Source organism: Mesoplodon densirostris, chromosome 4 (assembly GCF_025265405.1).
Source record: "Mesoplodon densirostris isolate mMesDen1 chromosome 4, mMesDen1 primary haplotype, whole genome shotgun sequence".
In the NCBI taxonomy this organism is placed as follows: Eukaryota; Metazoa; Chordata; class Mammalia; order Artiodactyla; family Ziphiidae; genus Mesoplodon; species Mesoplodon densirostris.
The window spans coordinates 51,082,238-51,102,555 of record NC_082664.1 but is presented as its reverse complement, the minus strand read 5'-3'; the positions used below and the strand labels follow the sequence as shown (position 1 = coordinate 51,102,555).

Below are 20,318 nucleotides of genomic sequence, written 5' to 3'. Positions count from 1 at the left end.
TTAATTTAAAAAATTTTTAAAAATATGGTTTTGTTTACATGAAGTTTTCAGGAACACATGCCCACTTGGGGCTGCATTTTGGAAGCAGTCCTTAGCAGCTTGTTGCCTGTCAATCTTTTTTTTCCATTTTTGCTGTCCTCCTTGAAGTCATGGCCTGAATTCCTCACAGACACCCAGAGGTGAGTGAGAGTCAGGAATCCTTGGAGCAGCCATTGGGGAAGAGCAGACGGCAATGTGGATGGCTGCGCTACCCTCACTCTCAAGCCTTTGGGGAGAGGGGTCCGATCTAACTGAATTTCTCACTGCTCTTGGCCAGCTTCTGACTAACCCAATGTGCTGGTTAATTTTATGTGTCAGCATGACTGGATCACAGGTATTTGGCTACACATTATTTCTGGGTGTGTCCATGAGGATGTTTTGGGATGAGATTAGCATTTGGATTGGTAGACTGAGTAAAGCAGATTGCCCTTCCCCGTGTGAGCAGGCATCATCCAATCCACTGAGGGCCTGAACAGAACAAAAAGGTGGAGGAAAGGAGGATTTGCTCTCTATGACTGACTGCTTGAGGCGGGACCTTGCTCTTCCCCTGACCTCAGACTGGGAATTACACCATCAACTCCCCTGGTTCGAAGGCCTTCAGACTCAGAGTGAACTACACCACCAGCTTGCCTGTGTCTCCAGCTTGTAGCTGGCAGATCATGGGACTTCTCAGCCTCCAATTGTGTGAGTCACTTCCTAAAAATAAGTCATATACATATATGACTTATTATTATTTCCTGTCCTATTTAACAGGTAACAATAGCTCACATTAATCATGCACTTATTCTGGTCAGGCTCTGTTCCAAGGGTGTTGTATCTACCACTCCTTTCATCCTCACAACAATCCTTGGAGATCGATCTGATTATTATCTCCATTTTACAGATGAGAAAAACCAAGGCACAGAGAGGTCAAGTAACTTACCCAAGTTCATGCAGTTAAATGGTAGAAAATCTAGGGTTTAAACCCAGGCAGTCTGCTTCAAGGTCTGTGCTCTTAACTCCTCCATTGTGTTGCCTGAATAATAGCAGACCCAGGAACAGAACACAGCTCTTCTGGCCCTATACTAACTTTTCTGGCCCAGTACCATGCAGGCACTTCCACTACAGCTTTATCCTGAAAAGGCCTCTTCAGTTGGGCTCTAGTCCTTTGGTTCTAACTCTAACTTTGGTTACGGCGCTTGCTATAAAAGGGCCTAACCAGAGACTAGTTTTTACATTCCGCCATGCTCATTCTATTTCCTGTTTCTCCTATTTTATTGTCTGTTACCTGAATTCCTGCTGTGCATCTCAGATTCTTCTAGCTTATATATAGTTTTAAAATGCTTGCCATCATTTGCTGTCAGCCAACAAGGCATTGATGTGGCAACTTCACAATGGCATACATGATCAACTGCTTTTAGGAGTGGGGAGGAAGGAGTCTCATGTTTCTGGTAGGTGACTTGGTGGCCTCAATAGGGTATTTTAAGGTTTGAGGTAAGGTGATCATGAGCTGTCAGACTTTAGTCCTGGCCCTGAGTCTCAACTTCAACATGCATGAAGCCCTCCTAACCCAGTTATAATGATGATCACTGTTAAATCAAAGAAATAGTTCCTGGTGGAAAAGACAATGATGCGTCATCACATCTCATAGCACAGTCCACACAGCAAATCCTGTTCTAGCAACAACTGTTCCGTGACCTTTGTTTTAATACATTACAAGAACCAGTTCTTCTCAGAGGTGCTTGGGAGTTAAAATGGTCACATGCCATTATCTGTGTAACCATTATCCACTCCTCTTTCTGGGTGTATAAAAGTGCTTTGTTTCTATGATCAAACTGGAAATCTCCCTCATTGTATGAATTTCCCCAGTTGAGCAGCTGAATAAACCCGGAGCTCAGTGCTGGCTAAACAGCCAGTGGTCTCACGCTACACCATCAGTATCCTGAACTTGATTCAACAACAGTAAGGTCCTCACTCAGCTCACACTGGGCCTTGAGGAAGTTACAGTGAGGACTGAGCTCTGAATACAGACCATCTAAATTCCTTAACATGGCTGGGAAGATTAAAGAACAGTAGGAACGTAGTGGGTTTAGTAGACCACTGATAAATACGATTTAATTCCTGAAGAAAATCATGTGATATGAACAAATACTAAATGAAATTAATTTTCAAATCTAATATTTATGCAAATTTTATACCAATCCCTTCAGATATACTAACTATAGAGTTTCTCTAAAAACACTGGGTTAACTTTTGATGGCTGTATCTCACAATAATAACCTTCTATACATAGTTTTAGAAAACTTAATAATTGACCATAATCCAAAAGACCTCATAACATGCAAATTAAATAATGTAAATTGTAAATTGATGACTTTGTTCTTATAAAAGTAAATATAAGACCTAAGGGAGTGAAACTGTAATATAATTGAACTATTTGGCTCCACTCAGAAGAGAGTAATTGACCAGTCTTTGGCTAGCCTCCAAACTGGGTAATAATCTTCTACCTACTAATTCATTCCTTCTCAGTTTTGCAGATAAAATTTATAAATTATTCGTTAATTCCTGTCTTCAATGTAAGCAGAGCTTCCAGGTTCTACTAAATAGCTGCCATATTTCATTTCAGTGGTGGCTATAAGTCAATGGATTCTGTGTTTGTATTTAGTTAAATCATTTTATGGCATGTTTCAAAAGAAAAGTGTTATGTGAGTTCATTTTTATACAATCCAGATGTATACGTTGTAATCTTATTTTAACATTACAGGTGATTGGCCAAGTACATTACAGTAATCTTTTGCTGGGATCGGTGCCGGCCCTGCAGCTGCTACCCACGTGGTATGAGCTGAGGAGCTGTCAGCACTGGGACGTTTACTGGGAAGGAAGCCAGGGCTGGGAAAGTCAGTGTTATGTTGGAGGCAGAGGGTGCACAGGCCAGATGGGCTGGGCAGAGAGACTCCCCAGAAGTTGCTATCAAGGGTCTGAAGCTAGATGAGCAGACTGGAAACACACTGGTCAGAGCAAGGCATGGAGATGGCTGGAAGGAAGGGACATACATTGAAACCAAAGCTGGGCCCGAAGACAGGTGAGCAGAAACCAGGAGATTCACAGGAGACCACAGAGGGGGGGGGGTAGTAGTAGAAAGGGGTGGTGGCCAGTAAGGTGCCAACAAAGCTGGCAAGCAGTGCACCGGAAGGGGGAGGAGCAACAGGAGACTCTTTCACGTTGTCTCATAAACTTCTTTTGTGCTTTTGGCCAGGGCAGGAGCCAATCAGGGGACAGCCATGCTGCAATGCAGCAGTTCTCCCTGCGAGAGGGACAAAGGAAAGCCTGTTGCCTACAAATTCTTCCTTTTCCAGCCTTTACGCTGAAATTCCTACCATTAGATCGATGCTTTGAGCAAAGGCACTGTGTACTGAAGGCAAATGTTAAAAAAGGACTATCATTTATAATGAAGGAACATTATTCAATAGTATAGACATATAATTTCCCCTTAAAGAGAGAACAACAAGGTTAAGGTAAACTTTGATAGTTGTAGTCATGGAGTGTGGAAAAACAACTGTGATTATGCTTGTCTGGGGGCACGAGAAGGCCTCCAAAAGAGAGAAAAGGTGTTTCAATTGAGCTTCACACGCATGTGCGTGCAAACACACACACACACACACATACACACAGAAGCAACTGAAAATAGGTCCTTGTTTGTTCAGAATAATTAAAATAAGTTCTAAGAAATCAAAGGCATTTTTGGTAATACATACTGTACATAATTTACTGAGTGCTCTGGGATTTATTTCTCTGACTTTTGAGGGGGTTGGGCAAATGATCCCAATTCTATCATTTTCTATCTCTCAAATATAGGGGAAACGTCCACCACTTTGACACCCTGAAGTGACTTGTTTGAATATCATCACAATGGTAACCTGTAAGTAACAGAAATCACAGAACCACTGGAACTTTATAATATTGTACTAAAGTGAACTCCATTACTAAAGTCGGGAGGAGTGGAACTTGAGGTAAAGAGGAGGCATAGCCATCATGTTCAGGGACTTTGATAACGAAATTATTTCCTCCCCCTGCTTTTGGATTTTTCCATGTTTCCTATTTGTCATGAGCCAATCCTGGTAGAGCCTATCTGAGCTCTGCTTCAGAACTGGCTGATAGAGGTTACTGGGTAAGGAAGCAGCAGTAGGTCCTGGTAGGCCAGTCTTGACAAGTTTTTTCTCCCACTCATATCTGTGTCAGCTTTTTATTTCCTGTGTCTCTGAGAGATGAGAGGCTCACACCTCTGTTCCTTTCATTCAAAAAGTGAGTAAACTTCAGAATATATAAAGAATTCTTACAACTCAACGATAAAAGAGAAGTAACCCAATTTCAAAATGGGTAAAGGCTTTGAATAGACATTTCTCTAAAAAAGATATAAAGATAGCCAGTAAACACATGGAAAGATGTTCAACATCACAGTCATTAGGGAATTGCAAATCAAAACCACAGTGAGACACCTGTTCACATCAACTAGGATGGCTCTAGGCAAAAAGCCAGGCAATTACAAGTGCTGGTGAGGATACGGAGAAATTGGAACCCTCATCCATCGCTGGTAGGAATGTAAGATGATGCAGCCTCTTTGGAAAACAAGAATCAAGGATATTCTCAATGCTGGAAGCATTAATTTTCTCTTTGGCTTGCTGTTTTTTTAAATTAATGTAAAATATTTGTGTGTTGACTTGCCAATTAATACCCATATTTATTAATATGTTTTTTAACCTACATAGCAGGACCTTACTGTGAAGTCAAACTTTTCCACAAAATTTCTATATACAGTGACCAAGGCAACCATTCTTAGTTCAGGTCGAAAGGTGCTGGGTTTTTTTTGTTTTTTTTTGCGGTACGCGGGCCTCTCACTGTTGTGGCCTCTCCGGTTGCGGAGCACCGGCTCCGGACGCGCAGGCTCAGCAGCCATGGCTCACGAGCCTAGCCGCTCCGCGGCATGCGGGATCCTCCCGGACCGGGGCAGGAACCCATGTCCCCTGCATCAGCAGGCGGACTCTCAACCACTGCGCCACCAGGGAAGCCCAAAGGTGCCGTTTTTGAATGGTAAGGGAATGGTAGTTACACTCTGTACACTTTCTTATCATGCTTGTTGAAGCTAGCCTGGAAATTCATTGCTCATACAAGTTCCTATATTCCGTATTTTTTGTTCCTCCAAGTAGAATGTAGAGAAATTTTTATTAAATTCTGAATAATATTTTACTTCCACCAACGGCAGATTTGCTTCCATAATGGCAGAAGGTAGCCAGATAACACGAGTTGAATGTAAACATGGAGCTTCTTCACACTGCACTGACTGTGTGCTAAAAACTGTTTATTGTATTTCCTTGCTGAGTCTGGGCCAGATGATTGAAGGTCAATAAAATCATTAATAACTGCTTGTTAAAAGCACCATAGATTTATCTGTGCCATGTAAGATTTATTAGATTGGATGAAAGTCCAATATTACATTTGATTTTATGTGACTAATGCTCTTGGGATAACATTTCATAGACGTGGGGGTAGGGATGGCATAGCACAAGTGACACCATCTTCTCAAGTTCATGAACTGGTGTGTCTGGGTGATGGCATAAATACCCTCAGTAAGTAGCACTATGTGATGGACACACATCTATAGTAAAATCAGCTGTTGATTATTTGCACTGATGAAAAGAAATTAAAGTACAGATGATCAAAACTGGTAGATTATGTTATAAAGTCACTTCCCTTTGGCTTTGGGTGAGTTATAACTATAACTGAATCTGTGTATATCTGACCTTCTGAGCATTTGCTCCTTACAAAATCAAAAAGCCTGTTACGAAGACCTGCCTTAGGTAGAAACTGTTTAATCCCTTACGTTCACATTTACTTCTCTCTGCAACTGGCTTTGTTCAGAGACTAGATAATGTCTTAGATTGATAAACAGCACAGGTCAGAGCAGCATGGCCCTCTCGCAGGCTCTTCCTGGAGCGTGGCAGAGAGTGATAAGCGTTTGGTGTCAAACAGTTGCTTCTTAACATGCAAGCTGCAAGGAAAGTAAGAGTAAAGAGAGGATAAAGAAAAATCTCAGTCAGCTTCAATGAATAAATCAGCAGTAGATGAGGATGAACCATCTATGTGTACTGGCTAATGACAGAAGGTCGTTATTCCCACAGCAACACACAAGGTTCAGCATTCTACTTCCCAAGCTAATTTTTAAGGAACAGTTTCTGCTTTGGTCAGAGCTATTAGGATAAAATGTGCAGTTCTGGTTCTATGCAAGGCTTATGAAAAACCATTTTATTTGGTTGTGCTTTAATCCATTCTTAAACAATAGGCTTTTCCAGGTCACGTATCCCTTTTTATATTTATGGTAAAAGGCAGGTTAGGTCTTTTCTTGAACAGGAATACACATAATTTTTTTTAACCATCTTGGCAAAAGGTGCAAGAAAAAACTGAAAGTAAACAGGATTAATAACTGCTTACAGGTTTGAATGCATTTTTATGTTTTCCAGGATAGACTTATAAATGTTTTAGATTTACAGAAATATACTTAAAATGCCAAAAAATCTACTTGTTCTTTTATATCATTTCTGCCTATAAATTTAAAGATGATTATTTTGTTAGAAGAGGACAATGAATCCCTGGCTGAGCTGACAGAACCTTACTGCCTATCTGTCGCTTGCTTGGTTCTGACAAGGCCGAGGTATCCAGCACACTTCTGATGATCTGGTCTATGGAACACTCAACGTACTTGTCTCTCCCTTCCCTCTACCCCCTATTTTCCTCTTTAAATTTATTTTGTCACAAGGGGACTTAGGAAACAAATGACTTTTAATTTCTCACTAATTTTCATACGTGAGAACTAAAAGATCTCAGTTATGTCATTGAATTTATAAGAACATAAAACTGTGCTTTGCAGTCATATGTTTCCTGGGATTATCAGAAGGTAGGACAGAAGAGCAGTTCGACACAGGAGCTCTGGAGTCAGCCTGGATTCAACCTCTGGCTCTGCCTCTTACAACTGGTACGACTTTATAACCTTTAAAGTCCCAGTGCCCCAGTTTTCTCAGAGGAAAATATGTGAATTCTGCAGATTAAATGAGAAAGTGGCTAGAAAGGGCTTAGAACAGTGCCTCGCATATAGTAAGTGCTCAATACATCTTTTTTAAAAAGAATAATTTATTTATTATTTATTTATTTTACTTTAGGCTGCATTGGGTCTTAGCTGCGGCATGTGGGCTCTTCATTGCGGTGTGCGGGCTTCTCTCTAGTTGCGGCCTGCAGGTTTTCTCTCTCTGGTTGTGGCACACAGGTTCCAGAGCACGTGGGCTCTGTAGTTTGCGGCCCACAGGCTCTCTAGTTGAGGCACAAGAGCTCAGTAGTTGTGGCATGTGGGCTTAGTTGCCCCGCGGCATGTGGGATCTTAGTTCCCTGACCAGGGATCGAACCCATGTCCCCTGCATTGTAAGGCGGATTCTTTACCACGGGACCACCGGGGAAGTCCCAGTGTTCAGCACATTTTTAACAAAAAGTGTGAAATACAGGTTTTCAAGTCTAATTATTACAGTCAGGCTCATATGAGAAACAAAATATTAGGATATGTTGCTAATCATTCATCTTTTTCGTACTGATTCTTTTTTTCATTAAACAAACCTTTTTAAAACATTTTCTGAGTGCAGAAATGGGGGAAAACAGAGATATATAAGAAAAGTCTACGACTTTGAGTTATTAGGGTCCAATGGGAGATTCTAAAATATGCAATTATAATACAGTGGGAGGATGTTCAGTGTTAGAACACAAAGATGGAAGCTCTGCGGGGGTTGGTGGGTGGGGCACACAGAAGGTAGAACAGAGTTTGGGACCACACTGTGAACAGGCAGGGCACTGAAAGGACCGGTTCTGTTCCAGACATGCAGGTACAAGTGGGAGTTGAAGCCATGGGGTAGACGAGTCTTTAGAGACAGGTGTGTTGAGGACAGAAAAGTCAGTGATGTTTCTTTATTCATGACTAGAAATTCAAGATGAGTTTTCTTGCTCTTTCAGCTTAAAATCAATCAGTCAAAATGAAGAAAACTCTTTCTACAGTTAAGGAAAAAAAGTGTCTGTAATTAAACCCAGCTGGGGTGGGAGTTCTGCTGGTGCAGGAGAGGCTCTGCTGGAATGCAGAGCTGCACCCAGGTTCCCGGTGGGCATGCTGCTCTGGGGCAAGGCTATTGAGGCTGGCTCCTGTGAGCTGGGCCTGGCAAGCTTAGTGGGGTGATTTGAAGGTCTAGTCTAAGAAAATGGTGGAGGGAGGCCTGGTGGACTGGGAGAGGGCTGGTGGGGAAGCTGGAAGGCCATGAAGGTCAAGAAGGAAGAGGTAACTTAGACAGGCAGGTGGGACTATGGCTGTACCTGCAATGTAAATCAGAAAAGTTAAAAAGATGGCAAAGTCAGGGCCAAACAGAAGTGGAATGACAATTTCCTTGACAATGATGTCAAGTGCCTTCTGTGCATTCTGCTTGGGTTTTTCCGAGTAATCTTACTGTGAGATAGTTCTCAGTTTAAGACAGGGGCCCAGTTTCAGGTTAGGGATAAAACTGCTGTGAGAACACCCCAGGACAGTGGTTTTTGGCTTTGAGATGTTTTGGGGGATGAATTAGACATGCTGTTGACAAAACCTAGATGGTCTCTGATAATCTAGGTTCTCTGCTGGTGGCCACTTTATACTAACTCCTTTTCCAAGGTTAAAAATTGATCCTGAATGTCTATATGAAAATATTAGAAAGGCTGGGATGTAACAGGCAAAGTACTACTCTTAACTTTCACACATTGTTCTGCTCTGTTGTTACAAGAGCAGCACCAGTTTTGACCTTTTAATATTGTCCTTTTGTGCTTTATAAAAGAATGTTTAAAACAATCTATTTCTGGGGCTTCCCTGGTGGCGCAGTGGTTGGGAGAACGCCTGCCGATGCAGGGGACGCGGGTTCGTGCCCCGGTCCAGGAAGATCCCACATGCCGCGGAGCGGCTGGGCCTGTGAGCCGTGGCCGCTGAGCCTGCGCGTCCAGAGCCTGTGCTCCGCAGCGGGAGGGGCCACAACGGTGAGAGGCCCGCGTATTGCAAAACAAAACAAAAACCAAAATCTATTTCTATCACAATTTAATGAAAAACTCAATCAAGCCAGTCATTGGGCATCATGTATACAAAGTGTAAAAGTAGTCAGAAGTAGATGAGTTATTTTTAATTATGTTACATTAGTATTACTGATGTCCAAAATCATTTTTCAGTTATTTAAATAGAAAGAGAAGCAACATATATTAAATATATGTACATACATACTACAAAATTTATATAATTGCTTTACCTCTTTGTCTTTGACTTTAATATTTAAGGAATAACATAAATTTAACTTTTAATATTTTAGATTTAACATAAGATTTAAGGATAGGCTAATTAGGGACATTTATCTGCAGGGTGGAGTTTTAGAGTAGTCTACTCTGCACAGACAAGAAATTAAGAACACTGACCTCCTTACTGACTTATTGGCTAGTCATTGCCTAGAATGATGTCTCCCAAACTTGTGTGGAAGCAAAAAGAGCTTCCACAACCTAAGTGTCCATCCACAGATGAATGGATAAAGAAAATGTGATATATATATATACATATATACATATATATATATACACACACACACCTACACACACACATTCAATGGAATATTATTCAGTCATAAAAAGAAGGAAATCCTGCCATTTGTGGCAATATGGATGGACCTTGAAGGTATTATGCTAAGTTAAGTAAGTCAGACAGAGAAAGACAAATACTGTATGTTCTCACTTATATGTGGAATCTAAAAAATCTGAACCCAAAGAAGTAGAGAGTAGAACGGTGGTTGCAAGGGGCTGGGGGTGGGGGTGGGGAGTGGAGAGATGTTGGCTAAAGGGTACGAATGTCCAGCTATAGGATAAACGTTATGGGGATCTAACGTACAGCATGGTGACTATAATTCAAAATGCTATATTATATACTTGAAAGTTAAGAGGGTAAATCTTAAAAGTTATCACTAAAAAAAGAAAGATAATTATGCGAGGAGATGGAAGTGTTAACTAATCTTACTGTGGTAATCATTTTACAGTATATACATGTATCAAATCATCATGTTGTACACCTTAAATTTATATATACATCAATAACGTCTCAAAAAGCTGAAAAAAAAAGGGAAATGAACAAACAGAAAAGAGTTTCCAAAGTCAAATAAGTTTGGAAAATTCTAGGTTGAACCAAGTAGGTTTCGTTGTTTCAGGATCGATCGGTATATGGATATAACAATGCAGAATGTGGACCACCAGGAGCATGTGTAGAGTAGAGAGTCTCAACCTTATTTAATTATGGAAACTTCGAGGGGACACACTTAAAAAAATTCCCACCTAGAGAATGGGTCAAAACAACATGCATATCTTCAGAAGTTTCTTGCCTTTGAAAACAAACAAAATTGATTTTGGGCAGAAGTTTGATTTCAGAACCTCCCTGTCCAGTCTGTTGGTCTTAACTGTAACATCACCATATATGCCAAGTAATTTAGAATTGGTTAAAAAAAAATCCATGAGGCTTCTTTGTAAGCAATCTCTCAATAAGAATAGAGGAGACTAGCCAAAAACTAGTGAAGATTACACAGTGGTCAACGAGTAGACAGAGTTAGATTAAATATTATATAATTTCTGCTTCATTGAATCAAAACTGCTTTTTTTGTATTTATGGCATCAGAATGCAGCCTTCCAACTATAGTATTCTAGAGATAATACTTAGAATGAATAAGAATTAGTATCTTCAGATACAAATGTTTATACGTGCTAAATCTCAGTTGAAAGTGACAGAAAACCAATACAAACTAGCCAAAGAGAAAAAGGAGGGGGAGGTTTGCTGACTCACCTAACTGGAAAGGCAGGAGGGAGTAGAAAGGGGTTATGAAGGGTTCCAGGGACTCAATAGTGTTCTCAGAAGTCTCTGTTTCTTACCTCTGTAACTCTGGGGATTGCCTTACTTTCTTCTACTAATGTAAGAGGAAGAGAAAGAGGCAGGGACACAGACACCTCTGGCTTTAATTCTAGCTGCAACAAGCCCAGAGGAAAGCAATGCTCTTCTGTCCCTGATTCAGTATCTATAAACCTCAGAAGAGGACTCTGATTGGATTGGCTTGCTTCATGTGCTCATTTTTTGAATTAATCACTTTGGCCAGTGGGATAGGGTGTGACGATTGGTCAGGTCTATGTCACATGCCCTCCCACTTGGCCAAGTAAGGCAGAGCACTGGATTGGCAGCCCACCAGAATCACAAGGACTGAACAGAGGCAGGAATGTGGTGGTGTGGGGAAGCACTTAACTAAGTAAGAAGAATACTGCCGTTATGAGACCAAAACATAAACAACACAAAACACCAAACTCTATGGTTGCTATACACTCTTTTCTTCTAACAAATAGATGGAATTATTGAAATGAAACTATATGGTTCCCCCCACTCCCAACCCAATCACATACTTTTCAAGAGGCACCTGAAGTTAGTGAAAAATTGTGTTTTGGCACCTTCTGTCCTCTTTCCTCCACTCATACACAAGCCAAGTGAGGGATCACTTTGCTCTTAGGTGGCCACATTACCATAATATATAATAGCAGTAGGAATAACCACACAAACTGTTTGGTGGTGGAGCATTACTGGGGAGAGGAAGCACTGAGCTATAGCTGTCAGTGTTCTCTACCCTTTTCTGTCTTCTTTTTCTTCATCAACTCTGTTGCTCCACTTTTTTTTTTTTTTGCGGTACGCGGGCCTCTCACTGTTGTGGCCTCTCCCGTTGCGGAGCACAGGCTCCGGACGTGCAGGCTCAGCGGCCATGGCTCACAGGCCCAGCCGCTCCGCGGCATGTGGGATCTTCCTGGACTGGGGCACGAACCCGTGTCCCCTGCATCGGCAGGCGGACTCTCAACCACTGTGCCACCAGGGAAGCCCCTGTTGCTCCACTTTTGAAGCATCTCAAGAAATTAGTGCTGTATTTAAAATGCAGAAGATCCAGGGAGAGCAAAAAGGCTTTCTTCTGCACTCAGAATGGTTTCTTCTTAGACTGTACAAGAGGCGCCGTCAGTGCCTCCCTGTCCCTGCTGCTCACAAAGGCATTCTGCCCTGGGCTTTCCTCCAGCTGAACAGTGAAACCAGGAGCCAGGTTTGTATCAAGTGTCTGTTCATTAGGGCCAGGACTAGGGTGAGGGGAGTAAGGCACTCTCCTTGGATGCAGAATTTAAAAGGGTGCCAAAAAACCTCAGTAGTCAACACTAATATTTTAATGGAATATTTTTAAAAATAAAAATGAATGCCCCAAAATACATGATGAACAAAAGAGCAAAATCTTAAACAAAGATAGGATCAATACTACTGATTTTCCCTTCAAACTCAGGCTCCAATATGGCTCAGCATGGCACTGTTACTGATCAACATTTAAAATGTTGATATTCTGCTCATCATGGATTTTTTGTATTCATCTTTGTTTTTTAAGATATTGCCTTACAATATTTTTTATCCTGATTACTGAGTTTTTGGTACCCCCTTGTGTTTTTCACCCAAGGTGAGTGCCTCACTTATCTCACCCAAGTCTTCTGCACACACCTCACTAAAGGGGTGGGCTTGTGACCTAGGCAGCCATCAGTAAACCCCTGACTCAAGCTGGGCCAATCACATTCTTCCCCTAAACTTCAAAATGTGGCCTAAGAGACACAGAGACAGTAGTTAGATGAGAGTGGATACTTGAACTGAAATGTCATGCTGCACTGGGGCTGGAGGAGTCATATCAGGCCTTGTGCAGCCCAAGGAAGCCCATCCAGAGAGAGAAGGAGGCATGAGAGAGTTCGGCATATGCCAGACTGTATTATTTGTTCAAAATATTCTGTCCTCCTCTACAAGGCTCTTCTCGGTGCCTTTCTCTGTTGGAAGAGTGAATTTCCTGTAGCACGGATGTCAGTCTTGGTCACATGGTTTGTTTTAGCCAATGGAATGTAAGCAGAAGAGACACAATGTCTGAGTGGAAACTTTAAGCGCTATTAAGTGGTTCTGCTCTGCTCCCTTCTCTCTGCTGTAAGGTTGGTGTGTTCCCAACATGCTCTTTCAGCCTAAGTTCAAGAATAAGGAGGATGTGAAGAAGGGCCAGAGCTGACTTTCAGTGGGTATTATTGTAAGAAATTATATGGTATTGTTGTAATTAATTGAGAATTAAAAAAAATTAATTTTTAATTAAAAAATTAATTTTTTGTTTTTTTAAAACAAAAAAATTGTTTGTTACTGCAGCATAACTTAGTCCAAGCTGACTGATACACAGAAGTGAATTTAATCTCTAGCTTTCCAGTTCCAGTCTCCCTGTGAGTTGATTTTATTTCCCATGAAATCCTCTGAGATCCCCTATGTGGGTTTCTGTTCCTTACCACCAATAATCTCTGATAAAACTGATAAAACACAATATTATTTAGAACTATTTTTTTCTTAAACATTTATCATAGAATAGGTTCTAGCCTCCTCTGTGCCAAGGCTAGGTTATACGAATACACACACTTTGAAAGGTGCTTAGGTGAGAGAAGTGCAATTTATTGTACTCGTGGTAAGGATAATTTTTGCCTGTGCATTATATTTATTACTCAATGACAGATGGCTTTGACAGTTTTCTCTAACTTTATGAAAACTGTGAGTTGATCTGAAATTCCAGTTAATAGCATCTTTTCATAGTATATACAGGAAGAACAATTTCTGCTGCTTCAAAAGTGATAATATCTTCAAAACTGAATCATATCAGTTATCATTTTAGCTTTGTAATTGAAAAACAAAATACCTCTGTTTAATATACAAATAAGGGCTTCCCTGGTGGCGCAGTGGTTGAGGGTCCGCCTGCCGATGCAGGTTCGTGCCCCGGTCCGGGAAGATCCCACGTGCCGTGGCGCGGCTAGGCCCGTGAGCCATGGCCGCTGAGCCTGCGCGTCCAGAGCCTGTGCTCCGAAACGGGAGAGGCCACAACAGTGAGAGGCCCGCGTACCACAAAAAAATAAAAAATAAAAAATACAAATAAATCTTTGTGTGTGTCCTTGTTCCTTGGGGTTAATTCAACTGACTATTCTCAGAGGACCCATGAGGATCTGGCTCACTCTTTTAGGCCACCTTTAAGAGTAGCCTTTGTATGGCACCTTGTGCTCTGTAAGGAGCAAGCAAATTATCCCAAATTGGGGGATGAGATTTTTATGCAGTAACTGTTGACTAGTGAGACAATAACTTCCATTTTACGCAAAAACTTTCTATTTTGCCAAACTGAAATTAGTAAGTTATAAACACCTAAATTACTTTTTCAAAATATTTTCACAAGTATAGTTTTAGGTGCTTTACATCCTGTGTGTAGGAAGCACAGAGAGGTTATAGACTTGCTTAAAATTACCAGCGAGTAAGTGGCAGCATCAGGTCTGGAACCCAGAACCTCATCTAGTTCTATTTTTGCCTCAGCACAAAGAGGAACAATTCATTCCTCTGTAACATTCTCCTTAATACCTGTAAGAATATTTACATTGCTCAAAGAACGTTCTGATTATACTAAAAGTAAATTTTTAAGAATTTAAAAACATGAACATATGTTACGTGTTACATTTACCATACGGACATCTAGATTATATTGTATTTACTGCTGATATATATATATATATAATATATGTAATATATTATAATATATATAATAATATGTATATATATTATAATATAATATATAATTATAATATAATATATAATATATAATATATATATTCATATATATATATATATAAAACTGAACACCACTTTGGTTACATTAAATAACACATTTACTACACAAATATTTGATGAGATGCCACCATACTACAAAGCAGGTATTTTTTCCAGAAGGCTTTGAAGGTGAAAGCATAATAACTGATGGTTTATTTTTAAATGTTTAACTTGCAAGTCTTTGTTTAAAAAAAGAAGGTAATAGAGAAATAACATTTGATACAAGATTCAGAATGAATAGTCAGTGTTTAGAGTACAAAGGAAAAGAAAATTCTTGCTCAACAGTACAAATACAAAGGAATGGTTACAAATATATTACTGATTCAGTGATTGATAAAATACACCAAGAATTCAAGGATAATGTTAGATTTAGAAATATGAATTGCTAAAATTACAAAGTAATAATAATGGTTCCAATTGCCTATATGAAAATGTCTACAAAATCTTTTTTTATGTTAGTAGCAGTTCTTTACACCAACCTAAGTTTGATAAGGAATAGAGCAAGTGCTGATACTAAGTAAAAAGGGTCACCAGATATTTGCCCTATAAGGCCACTTCCTGCATTATTTTTCATGGATTTTGAAGGCCATCTATATCTGAAACATATTTTAATTTAGTCAATTGACAACTAATGAATTTCAACTAGTTGTTTTTAATACCATTTAAAAGATAAACTTCAACCATTTTGTCTTAAATGTGTAAGATGATGACTTTCTGAGGGAATCAGTTATTCACAGGGTTTTCTTTATCACTGGAAATGACTAAATATTAATGAAAACTTTCAGGTCTAGTGATAACTTGCGTGGATAACTAACTGCCCAACTTTGGGAGAACTACTTAGTGTAATTCTTTGCTCTCCTATGTTTTGAAGGACATAGAAATTCTGGCCCATAAGCTTTTTGTGAGGATGGAAGATAAATAAGACATAGGAGAAAATCGCACGTTATCACATTACCTTATTAAGGAGATAAAGTGGGGGAATAATGTTTGTTGTTCATCTAACAGATGATAAGTGAATGTTAAAATCTGTCATCCTTCTGCCTTATATTTATTGGCAGTTTAATAATCTTGATATTGACTGAACAAAAATATAACTATTTACTCTTCTGAAAAAATGTGCAAAAGATCAGAGAAGAAATGGTCTTTTAAAAAAAATGAACCAATATTCCCTTCCTAGCCTACTTATGTCATGCCTGAAGGGCTTTACATTATTCTTTTTTAGCACACATCCAAATTTCAACCCTGTCCACACCACAGGGTCTACTCACAATGTCCATTACTGATAAAACAAATGGTTTAACATTTCAAATCTACACGGGGCTTGGCGGAGATTTAAAGGCTGCCTTTTGTCTTAATGGATAAAGTATAGGCTCTTCTTCACAGAAGAATAATGCAGTGGTTTGACCATCCTAATTAGCATGTGCCTCTAAGTTCTTTTTCCAGACAAGTGATTAGTTTCTTAGTTCCAAGGAGAGTTTTGTAGGGCAATTTAACATAGGCTATAGTTAGCAGTTTAAGAGTGAAATCATAATATGAAGAAAAAATTGGCCATGAACTAAAGTTCTGAAAACTTTCAAAATTAAACATCATTTAAACAAATTGAAGTGTTTAAAAAATAGTGGCATGTGCCTAGGAGGGGAGCTCAAATTTGTGCTGAATTAAGTCTCTCCATCAGTACTAATACAGTTTAATAGACTATATGTGAGAACATAAATGACTGTAAACATGGATCCCATTCAGTATTGAGTTGAGCTCCCTGATTGCTGATGTTTTGTTTTATTTTATTTTATTTTATTTTTTCTTGCTGCAAATAAAATATCAATGTTCCCCTCCTTAACCCCAAGGCCTCTCTCAAAGGCTAGCCTTTCTCGTCTCCAAGGAATGCCAGGAAACCCTGAGTGGGGCAGAGCGGATGCCTGAACACCATCTCTACTGCCGTGCCTCATCCTGGGGCTTGCAACTCAATGATGTGAAGAAAACCTCCCTACAACAGTCCTGAACCCCTGCCTTGCCCTTTGCACCGCCAATTAAGTCGATTATTTAAAAAGTAAAAGTCCAATTCATGTACATCTCCTCAAGAGTGGTTCCCTTCCTTCTAAGCAGTGTGGACAATAACATTATAAAGATCTCTTTCCTCACGAAGCTTATTTTGTGTGTGTATGTTGGGGGGGGGCAATAGATAAATACAAAAGTAACATGATAGTTAAAATATATAGCATCCCTGTTAGTGGTAAGTACTACTGAGGAAAATAAAGCGGGGAGGGAACCAAGGGGTTCAGAAAGGTCTCACTGCAAGGGTGACATCTGAGTAATGATCTGAAGGAGGCAAGAGAGTGAACTGTTCAGATGCAGGCTGAAGGAACATCAAGTGCAAAGGCCCCCGGTCCAGAAGGGGCCTGGTGTTGGTGGAGGAACAGCAAGAGGGACTGCGTGGCTTAAGCAGAGGGAGTGGGAGGAAATGAGGGCGATGAGGCCAAGCGGGAACAGGTCATGTGAGGTCCTGGTGGACTATCCTAAGAACCATCTAAGAAACGCGGGGGTCAACTGGAGGATTTTGAACAGAGGAGTGGCATCACCTAACAAGTCGTTAAAGGCCCTGTTCTGGAGGCTAGCTTTGGAGGAGGTACCATCAAATGACATCAGAAAGATAAATTTGGTAACAGGTGTCCCCAAATTTTCACAGACAACTACTGACTGTGAGGAAAAGGGTTAGACTCTGGACAAATGGATGTGTGGGTGATCGATAGGAGGGGGTTACCCTGGGAGACTGGGAGATGTACCTGCCTAGCTTTCAGGCCGCGAGCGCGCAGAAACCTCCAGTCCTGCTACTCCAGCCCAGATCCCCTCCGCGAGGGTCAGGGCCGCAGCCTTCAGGCCGTGTTGCCATGACGACTACAGGATTTTTCTTTTTCTTTTTTTTTTTCTCCACCCCACTCCACATTCGCACACCTCTTGTGCGCAAAGCACCCGGACCCGCATCCTTACCGCGCTGCCGCTGGGCTTGGGCCAGCGCCGACTTATCAGTATTCAGCTCGCGGCGTGTTCCCCATCCCCGCTGCGACGCCAGGCTCCAGCCTATCCAGCAGCTCCAGCACCCAGCGGTCCGCGCCGCCCAGCCGCGCTCACCTCCTCTCCGGGGACCACGGCCGGAGCCCCACAACCGGCTCTGCCCTGGAGCTTCCCTGGCGGCCCTGAGCACAGCCGCGGATCGGCCCAGCTACTCAATGCCTTCCCGCACGCTGGTGGCCGCCGAGAGCTGCACGTCCGCGGCGGGGAGGGGGCGCCCTAAGCCTGGCTCGCAGGCAGCGTACACCGGGAGACCCGCTCTACGCATCCCCGAAACAACTCTCTGGAGAGGTTCAACTCTCTGGAGAGGTTCAACTCCCCTGTGCGCCGTTTACGGTCCCCTACGCTTCCTGCAATGCACCAGACGGGGGAAGCAGATATTGGAGGCACCTGCATTGCGCCCCAGTTGGGAGGCACTGTGCGTAGAAGAGGGGGATCGTCTGCTGCAAAACCGGAGGATCAGAGGCGCGGGGAGTTAGGGGTGGGTTTTCTTAGGACTCACCTTGTGCAGTTTCCACATGGCTCCTAGAGCCTTGACTTCGTGGCTGGAGTGTTTGCCCTCCTCCAAGCACTGGTAGCACACGGGCATCTTGCACTGCACGCAGTACATGCTGTGGTTCTCCAGCTCGTGGTCTGTGCAGGTGGAGACCTTTCTGGGGCTCAGCCGCCGGCTCACGCGGCCCTGGGCCGGGGGCACCAGGCGGTGTTTGGCTAGGGGCCCCCGGGGCGGGTGGCAGCGCAGGCGGCACGGATCACAGTAGAAGACATCGCACTGTTCGCACATGACGGTGGCCTCCTTGGGTGCCTTCTCGCAAAGCTGGCACTTAAGGGCTGCCGCTTTGCTCTGCTGGTAGCGGTCAATTACCCCTTCCAGGACGCGGTTCTTGGGGAAGCCGCGGAGCCCCCGGTCATCCAGGATGAGGCTGCGGTGGCACTGGGGGCAGGTGATACAGGAGTTGCGGGGCACCGGGGCCAAGGCCGGTGACAGGTGTGTGGCCGGTGGTGGCATAGCCGGGGGGAACACACGGACGCCGTTGGGGGACTTCTGGCACGGGGTAGTGGGGGCGCTGGCGAACCCCCCGTAGGAGCCATAGCCGCTGTCCGCCTCGCTGTACAGGCTCATCTTGTCAAGGTCCAGATAGTCATAGTCGGAGACCCCGGAGCCCGAGGCCCGTCGGCTCTGGGGCGACTCCGACTCTGGGGTCTGCACCAGGATGTTGCGGGCGCACGCCTGACATATATTGTGAGAGCAGGGCAGGATGATGGGCTCCCGATAGAAGGAGCCGCACACGGGGCATTTTAACTCTTCTTCCATCTCTTCCATGGGTACCTGGCTGGGAGCGAAGCAGCGGCGGCTGCAAATGAAGCCTGAACTGATGAGGTGGCCGGCCGGCCTGTCGTGTCCAGCACCTTGGCCAGCAGCGGCGGCTGTGGCGTTGGCAGTCAGCGGCGCCTTCCCGCGTCGCTCAGGCGCCGACTCCCTGTGAGGCGCTCTCTCTGTGAGCCACCGAACCGCGGCGCCGAGCGCCAACCCGGGACCGCCCCCTCCTGCCCCTCTAGTCCCGCCCCAGCCTGTAAGCAGAGGCTTATTGGGCGGCGGGCGAGAGAGCGAAGCTCTCATTGGCCACACGCCCCGTCCTTCTCCTCTCCTCCGCAGGCCACAGCGGGTTAGGTGGAGGATTCTGAGGATGAGGGGAGTTTTCGCTTCGGGCTGCATGATTTCGGGAGGGGGCTGGCGTGCGGAGGCGAGGGTACCGGGAAGGAGGGATTAGGCGGGATGACTCATCCCTCGCCCCGCTTCCTTCCGACCTCCGGCTCAGTCGCCCAAGAGCGGGGCGTGAGAAACCCCTCCCCGCTGCGAGGGGGCTGGCAGAGGGGCTGGTTCCTGTCGCCGGCGTCTGCGTTTGGCTTGCAGCTGTAGTCTCCGCGCCGATCTCCGCTCGCCAGTGCTGCGCCGCGCGGGAGACCCCACCTTCTATCGTTGCTGGCGCCTCACCCAGGCCTAGGTTTCTGTACCCCAGCCGGGCCATTCTCCCGCTCAGGAACCCACGGAAGCCGGCCTCTGCGCTCCTGCATCCCGGGGTTCTGACGGCGCAGGCCTGGCAGGAGCCTTCTCGCTTCTTTTTCTCCCAGTTCCTGGTGTCTGAAAGGGGATTGACAATATCGATTTCCTAGTGTTGCTGTGAGATTTAAACTACGCGACCCACGTAAAGGCTCCATATATTAGTTAAAATCTATGCCCCCTTCATTTCACGCTTTCAATTCAGGCTCGGCCCAGAGGCTTCTTACCCTGTGGTGTGAACGTGTCTCTATATCCCCTCTTCATGTAAAAGAGCTTCTGTCCCCTCTTCAGTCCCCCTCCCCCCAAAGCTGTCCTCTCACCGGGGCTCTCAGCACCTGGCTGAGCTTTCACAAGGCCAGTAGAACCTTTGGTTCAGTT

The 20,318-nt window shown here is 43.4% G+C and overlaps 1 protein-coding gene across 3 annotated transcripts in view; it reads right to left on the bottom strand.

Annotated features, from left to right (window-relative positions):
• The window catches only part of TRIM9 (tripartite motif containing 9), a 104,682-nt gene extending 85,175 nt beyond the window's left edge, over positions 1–19,507 (bottom strand). For all 3 annotated transcript variants that reach the window (XM_060096221.1, XM_060096222.1, XM_060096223.1), the window contains exon 1: positions 18,381–19,507. In XM_060096221.1, the coding sequence (XP_059952204.1) occupies positions 18,381–19,499 (1,119 nt within the window). In that variant the 5' untranslated portion in view covers positions 19,500–19,507. The remainder of the gene's footprint in view (positions 1–18,380) is intronic.
• Positions 19,508–20,318: the final 811 nt, after the last annotated feature.